The 10,105-nt window shown below is 46.4% G+C and overlaps 1 protein-coding gene across 7 annotated transcripts in view; it reads left to right on the forward strand.

The window, feature by feature from the left end:
* The window catches only part of LOC128330336 (epididymal sperm-binding protein 1-like), a 29,645-nt gene extending 20,368 nt beyond the window's left edge, over positions 1–9,277 (forward strand). For 4 of the 7 annotated variants that reach the window (XM_053263027.1, XM_053263021.1, XM_053263025.1 and 1 more), the window contains exons 4-8: positions 416–577; positions 4,923–5,034; positions 5,436–5,600; positions 5,852–6,013; positions 8,832–9,277. In XM_053263027.1, coding sequence (XP_053119002.1) covers positions 416–577; positions 4,923–5,034; positions 5,436–5,600; positions 5,852–6,013; positions 8,832–8,872 — 642 coding nt within the window. In that variant the 3' untranslated portion in view covers positions 8,873–9,277. Of the gene's footprint in view, positions 1–415; positions 578–4,887; positions 5,035–5,435; positions 5,601–5,851; positions 6,014–8,831 lie in introns of all 7 variants that reach the window. The other 3 variants (XM_053263022.1, XM_053263024.1, XM_053263020.1) reach the window with 1 other exon arrangement.
* Positions 9,278–10,105: the final 828 nt, after the last annotated feature.

Consider the following 10,105-nt stretch of genomic DNA (forward strand, 5'->3'; position numbering starts at 1 on the left):
CGTGGGGAGAAATACATCAGGAAGCTTTTCACATGGGGATTTTGAAGCCCTTTAACTCGCATATCTTCCAGAATAGAAGGGGCATGTTAACATATTGGCTAGATTTATCTCGAGGTCCCTGTGAGTTATCAGGGAGCAGTTCACACACAATTTGGGTTTTTCACTATGCTTTGGAGTGTAACCTGATTTATATTCGAGGTCACTAAGCGTCAACACTGACTTGATGGCACTTATTGAATCAATCAAAAAAATCAACTATTTGTGTCAGGTTTTGGGGACAACTTCGAGTTCACAGTAAAGTCTCCCTGTAAACTTGCGGTAAAACCTGCTGTGCATAAAAGCCCCAGGTACTTGTAACAGGGGTCAGAAAGCATTGCTACCATAAGTGATTCTGGCCCTCTCTTCACTCCTTCAGGACTGGATGCAAATCCTCAGGGACCATGTGTCTTCCCCTTCACCTACAAGAGCAAGTCCTACTCATCTTGCACAACAGTTGGGACATCTGGTGGAAAACTCTGGTGCTCTCTCAGCAGCAACTACGATGAAGTTCCCAAATGGACATACTGCGAGCCCTCAGGTGCCAAAAAAGAGAAAGACAGGGCAGAAAAAAATACTAGGAGGAAGTTGGTGTAGCCATTGATCCCGAGGGATCCTGTTCATTGGGAACTGGGGGCAAACGTGTGCATGGCTACTGGTCTGTATTCATGTAGAGCCCATCAATGTGCATTCACAGATTTCAGTGGTTCTTAAACTGTAGGGTTGAATTCTGGGGAAATTGTGACCCCCTGGACGGTGCACAGTTCCAGGTGTGGTCCTTTGGCACAGAGACCCACAAGCACTTTACTCCCAACAGCAGGAATGTTACAGCCACCCAAATGGTTCTGATGTCTATGGAAGCCGCCGAGGCATTCTGTCCACAGCTTCTGTCCACAGCAGCTCCACTTTCGTCTCCTGGGCAGCCCCTAGTTTTAGGTGGGAGACTGAGATGCCCTTTTCTTGTCCTCCTTAATACTTGTCCTCCTTAATCCAATTAGTGTCCCAATGCAGAGATCCATATGCTCAGCAATGGGCTGCAAATTCTGTGCATTCCCCTGCTGAAAATATAGCTGTCAGTGGATTTAGGGGCTCAGGAGGAAGCATCAATTCTGAAGGAGGACTGATTGTTTCTCAAATGTTTTTCCCCAAAAGTCCCCCTTTATCTCCTGTGTGCTCTAAATGCACATGATCATAGGATGCACATGGATGTGCACACTACTTTGTAAAGATCTGGTCCTTAAAGGTGTCTAGTATACACAAGTCCTGTTCTTTCTGTTGGCAGACTGCAGTTGGATCTGAATCCTAATCATTATTCCTTGTGAATGGAACTGGCCAAGGGGTGTTTGGTCAGCACCTCCAATGTTTGGGCTGTGTGGGGAATTAGCTCTTAAGGGGGTCAGCTCCACCAGTATTTATTCATTCATTCATTCATTCATTCATTATACTGCACTTCCGAAATGGCTCAGGGCGGTTTACAATTAAAAACAGAAAACATTAAAGCCAATAACAATTAAAACAGAAATATAAATATGAATACCAATTTAAAAAAATCTTTAAAAACATTTAAACTGTCAGAACAATTAAAACCCTGAAAACCAGGTTAGCATTAAAAATAATTAAAAATAATTAAAAAACCTGAAAGGCCAGGCCAAACAGATGGGTTTTAAGGGCTCCCTTGAAGGTAAGTAAGGAATTAAGATTGCGAATTTCTGCTGGGAGTGCATTCCACAGCCCGGGAACAGCTACAGAGAAGGCCTGCCTCTGAGTCGCCACCAAACGAACCGGTGGTAACTGGAGACGGACCTCCTCAGATGACCTTAACGTGCGGTGGGGATCATATAAAAGAAGGCACTCTCTAAGATATCTTGGACCCAAGCCATTCAGGGCTTTAAAGGTAATAACCAGCACTTTGTATTTTGTCCAGAAACATATCGGCAGCCAGCGTAACTGTTTCAAAACAGGCATAATATGGTCTCTCCGGGTTGCCCCAGAGACCAATCTGGTTGCCGCATTCTGAACTAACTGAAGTTTCCAGACTACATACAAAGGAAGCCCCATGTAGAGCGCATTGCAATAGTCAAGCCGGGAGGTTACCAGCTGATGCACCACTGTTTTGAGGTCATCCTCTTCAAGGAATGGGCATAGCTCTCGAATCAGCCGAAGCTGATAGAAAGCACTCCTGGCCATGGCCTCCACCTGAGATACGAGGGTGAGGCCTGGGTCCAGGAGTACTCCCAAGCTGCGCACCTGCTCCTTCTGGGGGAGTGTAACCCCATCCAGCACAGGAAGATCTAACTCACCCCTCAGATTCTGAGCCCCCACATTGAGCACCTCCGTCCTGCTTGGATTCAGCTTCAATTTGTTATCCCTCATCCAGCCCATTACTGCTTGTAGGCAGGCATTTAGAGAATGAGTGCCATTTCTTGAAGATGAAAAGGAGAAGTAGATTTGGGTGTCATCAGCATACTGATAACATCCAGCACCAAATCTCCTGATGACCTCTCCCAGTGGTTTCATGTAGATCTTAAAAAGCATTGGTGACAGAATGGAGCCCTGAGGGACTCCATGTAACAGCTCCTGTTTTGAGGAGCAATTGTCACTAAGCTCTCCTATCTGGAATCTACCCGAGAGATTGAATGGAACCACTGCAAGGCAGTACCTCCTATCTCCAACTCCCCCAGGTGATCCAGAAGGATACCATGGTCGATGGTGTCAAACGCCACTGAGAGATCCAGAAGAACCAGCAGAGTCACACTCCCTCTGTCGATTCCCTGGTAAAGGTCATCCATCAGGCTGACCAAGGCTCTCTCAACCCCATAGCCAGCTCTAAAGCCAGTTTGAAATGGGTCTAGATAATCAGTTTTCTTCAAGACTGCCTGGAGCTGGTCGGCCACCACCCTCTCAATCACCTTGCCCAACCAAGGGAGATTGGAGATTGGCCTGTTACTGTCCATCACTAAGGGGTCCAGGGAAGGCTTCTTTAAGAATGGTCTAACCATTGCCTCCTTCAAGCAGGGGGGCACCCTACCCTCCCTCAGTGATGCATTTATGATATTAACTAGGCCACCTCCAACAATCTCCCTGCTAGATAGAAGCAGCCAAGTCAGGCAAGGATCCAGAGAACAGGTAGTAGGCCACACCGCCCCAAGCAGCTTGTCCACATCCTCAGGAGTCACAGATTGAAACTGATCCAATCTAATACTGCAAGAGAGATTTCTGGACACCTCCTCCATAGACCTTGCAGAAATTTATGCAAACATTTGGACTCAAGAAAATGACTGGATGTGAGACAAGATATATTTGCAGAATATAAAAGAAGAATTTATTTAAAATAATAGGATACAGGAAGAGAATGGTGTGATTAGAGCAATAAAAATGTTACTAAGCAATTTAACTACAATGAGGCATTTCTAACTTAAAGAGCACTATAGTATATTTCTAAATAAACCAACTGCAATGAGGCATTTAACTTAAGGTCTAATTGTGTGAGTTTCCCAGGTGGCAATAGAAAGAGGCTTGAGAGAGAGAGAGAGAGAGAGAGAGAGAGAGAGAGAGAGAGAGAGAGAGAGAGAGAGATTGGGGTGGGTTTAAGAAAGGGGAGCAGAGATCATTTTGTGGCCCAAAGAGGGACAAAGGCTCATATTCACCTGATCTAGACAACAAGAAGTCTAGGCTGCAGAATCTCATTCCTCAGCGTGATGGGAAGCGGGGGTTGTAGAAATTTGTATACGGAGGGATGCCTACAAGAAGGGTTTCTCTGTGGATCCAGCTTCCTATAGGTGTGAGGCAAGCTGGATGGATCAGTACACCGACCGAATTCAGATAGTGGCGCGAAAAGCTGGACACCCCCGGTGTGGTGACAGGTGAGAAGCTGATTGCCCAAGCTGGTAGTGATTTCAGGTTCTTTGTGTGTTGCAAAAGGGTGTAGGATGGAATCCCAAATATAGCATACAAGGGAGCAGGAAGGTTGCTTGCTGGAGTCCCAGGTGGCAGGACCAAAGGAGCACGGGATGAAGTCCTGAGAGAAATACCCAAGGGAGCACACTGGATCATGGAGTTAGGGATACTTATATCCCTAAACGTGCCTTGAGGGCACATTCCTACTGCCATGCTTTGCTGATTAGAAGGGCCCAGACTGGCCTGTTCAGAATACATTGTTACTGATCATTCTTCCTGGGTGTACAATGGGGGAGGGGTGACTTTTGCAAGTAAGGCTTTTTGTGATGGAAACTGAAATATGCAGGTACGCGGAAGAGAGTCTATGCCTGTATGGGCTCTCCAACAATACTATCAATAATTTCAATGGGTACACCTCTGAGTCTAGGTCACTGACTCATCCATTTTGTGATGGGGAGATCATGATTTCACCATCTTATTTGCCTTTCTTCCTGCTGCCATAAACGGCTCGTATTATCTCCTGTGAAAGGGGGGGGGAGAGTGAGGTGGTTCACTTTAGGTCCAGAGCAACCTTGAAAGTTAACTCGATATAGTTAACTCCGGAGTCTAGTTAGCTGGGGCTCCCATCTGGGGAGAGGGGAGTGCATCTTATCCCCATTCCAATTTGCTTTGTTTGCAGCTAAATCTGAGTGACTAGCCCACTACTAACTAAGTGACCTGTCCCAATGTGTACCATAAACTTAGCGCTCACATTGCAGTGCAGCTCCTGAGCATATCCAAAGTGTAATCGCCAAGCCTGGAGACGCAACTGCAAATGGGAGGCTCCTGGGAGCTGTGTAGAATAAGTGTGGCTGGAAACATCCACCAATGACACCATTTCCAAGTGTTATTCTTAATGTATTTTCTTTTCATTCCCTCCCCCACCACCCGCCAATACTTCTGTTTCCTCCTTAGAACCCCTCCCCTGCATTTTCCCTTTCATTTTCCAGGGGAAATCCTACTCTGCATGCACCAAGGAAGGAGCTGCTGATGACCAACTGTGGTGTGCCCTAACCCCTAATTATGACAAGGATAGTAAATGGAAGGCGTGTGCAAGCCAAGGTAGGAGGCCTGGCAGTGGCCGGAATCTAGGCAGACACTGCTGCTACCCCCATGCCAGTAAACTGGAGTGACTTTGTTGTCTGTTAATACCAGTGATGTCTTAAAGGTTGTACATATGGTGCATGTAACATACTTTCTTCCCAAAGAAGACTGCATCTAAAATGGATAGGAGGTGGATGGCCTGCCTCGACAAAAATGGTTATGCCTTTGAAAGCTGGAATTTGATTCTCCAATGTCCGAGGAAGGCCTAAGTAAAAGACAAGTACAAATACTGGCATATACTGTAAATGTTATAAAAAACACCACATGCTTCTGTGCATGCAGAACATTCAACCTCTTTCCTTTTTGACAAACTTGGGCTAAGACCTGACCTCCTTATTGTTATGTTCCCACATCTGCAGAGTATGAAGGGAACTCCAAAGGCCAGCCATGTGTATTCCCCTTCATCTACAAGAGCCGGACATTCTACACCTGCACCAATGAAGATGCTGCCCAAGGGAGATTCTGGTGTGCCACAACCGGGAGCTACGACAAGGATAAACAGTGGAGCTACTGTGCTGACACAAGTAAGCTAAAGATGTGCATCTCCCCCCGCCCCCATCATTCCAACCAGAATGTTGTTAACCTGCAAAACCATGATACCCAACTTTCCGTCTCCAGCTGTGGCAACTTGATGTCTTAAATGCAGGCAGAAGGAACTGCGAGGAATAGCATTCAGGTTTTTTGAATGCTACAATCTGAATGTCACAGCATCAGAGGGAAGCACTGCTGTCATAAAAGCTGTCCATCTCTTTTGCCCTCCCCCCCCCCTTTCTAGGGCTAAGTTCAAGACCGACAGGGCCGTGCATCTTCCCCTTCACCTACAAGAGCAAGTCCCACTCATCTTGCACAACAGATGGGTCATCGGATGAAAAACCATGGTGCTCTCTCACCAAGAACTATGATGTGGATCAAAAATGGACATACTGTGATCCCGCAGGTAGGAAAAAATGCAGGAGAAGGTGGAGACAAAACTGGTCAGTGCTTTGAAGTGTAGACTGGAGCAGGCACAAGTACCGAGAGGGCAAGAGGCTGTGAGAGACTTCCACATGGAGGAATAGGAAAATACTGTTTTTTCAATAGCTCCAGTTTTGATCCATTACCCAGGTCAGCAACTAGATTCTGCTATGAGCTGAGCTCTTGGCAAGGTGCCTAAATGGTGGGCCCCTTCCTACCTGGGTGGTCTCGTTGCCTTATCTGGACAATGCCCCCCCCCCCACCACTACCATTTTCCTTCTGTGTCTTCTCAAGGAGAAAACATGGCAAATAACTGCAAGTTGCTTCCCAGACTCGATCCTCCCCTAAGGGGCAAGGCAAATATCAGCAGTGTGCCCCTTTGGGATGTCTGGGCTCTGGCAGCTGCCCACGGGTGCCATGTGCTCATGCCAGCCCTGATCCAGATTGCAGCGTCTCCTTCCTTTTCAGTCTTCTTTGCTTCTGCTCGTCTCTGCACTATTTCCCTCTCTTTCAAACCATTCCTTTGGCAACCATTCCTGAAGAGCAGCTTGATTGATATGTTGGAGCAAGAACAATTAACACTTTGAACTCCAACCAATTTAAGCCAAAACAACAAGAACAAGAATAGTGGAAGGCAGGAGACCTGTGTTTTCAAACCTGGATTTGCTCCAGCCAGGTGAAGAGTGGGGTTGGAGTTGCAGCTGAAGGTGCCAACGGGGCATATGGACAGAAGGCTCTGAAACTTGCAGCTGCTCTCCACGGCCCCCTGCAGTTTTCCTCATAGCCAGGCTCACGCCAAGCACCAGAGCCTGCCTGGGAGATGAAGTACCCTGTGGATGAGTTGCTGAAGGAAGAATGGTGGATAGAAGGATGGATGTTCAGCAACCCCTGTCCCCATGCCCCCATGTGTCTTCAAATTGCACACGAGCCCCTCGCTTTACAGATGGTAATTTACCTCTGACAACATTGGGATGGATTGTATCCTGTTTGAGAAGGTGGTGGGGCTTTGTGTTCAGTATTTTGAAACCCCGTCTTCCAGGTCAGATTCAGCCTTGACGAAGTTAAGCATCTTATTTACTCTTCTATGTAAACTGCTTTGAGCAGTTTGTTGGAAAGTGTTATATAAATATTCGGAGCATTAGTTAAGGGCCCTGTGCTATTTCATTCACACGCCTTTTTAATATTGCCTAACATGCACTTTTTACTAATAAAGATCTTGGGGAATTGAAAACCCCTAATGCATTGCATGGAAGAACAATGGACTTACAGTGCTAGGGGGTCAAAGAGACCTCACAAACTGCTGTCATAATACTGTAAGCACATAGTAAGGTCGTTCACATGACCAACCTTGGGTTGACTGGTGGGGAGGTCAGCTCTTACCTGCCTCTGCTTAAGGGGTTGGAGGCTCGATTTGGATCTGTTAATCACATGCCCAGACGACCAGCACAGTGGAAATTGGCAGACTGGGAGAGATTGGACGTCCTCCAGTACCCCACAATGCATTGCAAAGGAAGTGGAGTGGCAGCCTACACCAGGCAGCCCACACCAATGAATAAAGTCTCTATCACTTGACCTCGCAAGCCACAGCACTCTATGGTCGCTGGTCCCGGGGACTGCTAAAGCCACCACAGGGACCTACTCGGCCACAAAGCAAGGTAGGACAGAGGATGTTTCTGTCCTGTTTGTGTAAGGTCAGGGTAGAAAGGTTGGGTATCCCAGCTTGACAGGCTGTGGGTGTAAGAGGGTTCTAAGGCTCCAGATGAGCCTCTGTGCCCTGGTTAACTCTCTCCTACCCAAGAAGGGCTGCTTGTGAAAACGACCTTTTTATGTCCATGGATGCTTAGACCAGAACCTTTTCTTTCCATTTCCTGTCAGGGGGGGGGAAGCATAGAAGCTGAACACACAAGATCTCTCCTAAATTCCTAGTAGAAAACACACTCTCTTCAAATATGCCTACAAACAGTTTGGGGATAAATAACACCTCAAGGATGAACCCTTTACAAATGTGAATTGCAGTAGCATGTTTTTCATCGTTGGAACCTACCTTATGAACTATCAGCTGGTTATTTGGCTCTTCATGTATTTCATGTTAACCAATCAGGCACACATTGCAGGATGTACAATTCCACTGCATCTGCAGAGTTGTGCAAGGAACCCAAATCCACACATCTCTGCAGGAGGTAAGCTTTCTGGCAGGAAAGATTATTTCCGGACCAAGTGTCTGGAAGTCTTGATGAAAACAAACAATGCTCAACAAGGGTAATGAAATCACCCTGGCCATCATCTTAGAAAACTTGGGGAGACAGATGCCGTCCCTCTTCCTAGAGATCAGGAACATTTTTTCCACAGGGAAGAGGAACTCTTCTCTCATACTCACCCCTCCAGCCAGTCAGACATAAACACGGGTGGGTGCCTGCATCTCCCATACACAGCTGTGTTCAGCTAATGTTGGATGGTCTGTCTGGTGTTGGTGTGTAGGGGAAACCTGTCTTCTTAGATACATAGAATTTGATGTGTTGGCTTTGTGACATGGTGCTGCAGGACGATTTGACGGTTTCAGACAACCATGCTGTGATGGGTCACAGATTTCCAGCTTGTGGAGGAAATTCTGCATCTGAGCTGACAGGAGAGCTCCAGAAGATACACATGCAAATGATGAAGTACATGTAAATGATGGAAGCCTGCTTATTAGTAACAAATAGAAGAGTCCTTCCCTTTTTCTAGTCCTTAGGGCTTCTGGTTTCACTGATCCTATTCATCAGATGTCATTTAGAATACTCAGTTTTCTTCCTTTTTTCTAGGTGACTCAAACCAAACAGGGAAAGACCATGGGTGCCTGTGATTCCAGCGGTGGCAATTTCCCAATAACCTGACCAACGTTTGACTTGCTCTGCCTGGCTTCCCTTTGAATTGTAAAAATGTAGTAATTCTCTAATAAAAGTCAATCTATTCCTCATAGATTGGTGTGGCCCAGCCTCACCCCCATTTCTCTTGCTCGCAATCTGTATGGGCTCTCAGATCACAGTCTGAGACCACAGGATATAGACATCTTGCTGAAGCTAAGCAGGTATTGATCTGACCAGTGTCTAGATGGGAGATCACCTGGGAAACTTTAAATGCCACTTGAATCCCATGATGGAAGAAGAATGGTGTGATCTAAATGTAATAAATCAGTAAAATCAACATGGGCCTGGTTCACTGTGGACTCTCCAGCTGAACACAGATGCATAACAGACCTGAAGTGAGCACCTGTATCCATAGGTATACTCAACGCTGCACTCCATGTGTGCGTCTGTCTGTCTGTTTGTATGTGTGTGTATATATACATATATATACAGTGACCAGGCCTGCACAACATAAGGCCCGGGGGCCTTATCCTAGAACATCATCCTAAATTATTATTTTTAAGGTTTTATAAATTGTGGGCGATGCAAGTCACTTAATGGTACTAGAGAAAGACATTTTGTTCTGGTAACTCCAGGTCTGAACACTCACATCAGTTTCAAAGGATAAATACAACTGAAGGAAGCCCGGGTGGGTGCATGGCTGGGGGAGTCCGTCACGTGATTTGCCTCTGGGGGGGCTTCGAAGGCAGTGGGCCCCCAGACAACTGTCTCCCCTTGCCCTATTATAGTTATGCCCCTGATTCCTACTGTGGAAGAAACAAAGCTTCACACTCAACCGAATACCTTGAGTTGTCTTTTATTACTCAACTTACAAAGCACTTCTGAGCCGAGAAGGATCAGAGAACGTCCCCCTCGTGCCCCGCTGCTATGCAAGCAACAGCACTTGGCTGTCTTGATATGAGAAACAAACTCAATGGCAAATTGCAGGACTCAGCTTGCTGGTTATATCTGAAAAAAGCAGAAGCTACATCGGTTGAAAGTCACCTTAAGTGGTGCAGCAGGGAAATGCTTGACTAACAAGCAGAAGGTTGCCGGTTCAAATCTCTGCTGGTATGTTTCCCAGACTATGGGAAACACCTATATCAGGCAGCAGTGATACAGGAAGATGCTGAAAGGCATCATCTCACACTGCACGGGAGGAGGCAATGGTAAACCTCTCCTGTATTCTA

Source organism: Hemicordylus capensis, chromosome 6, assembly GCF_027244095.1.
Source record: "Hemicordylus capensis ecotype Gifberg chromosome 6, rHemCap1.1.pri, whole genome shotgun sequence".
Lineage (NCBI taxonomy): Eukaryota > Metazoa > Chordata > Lepidosauria > Squamata > Cordylidae > Hemicordylus > Hemicordylus capensis.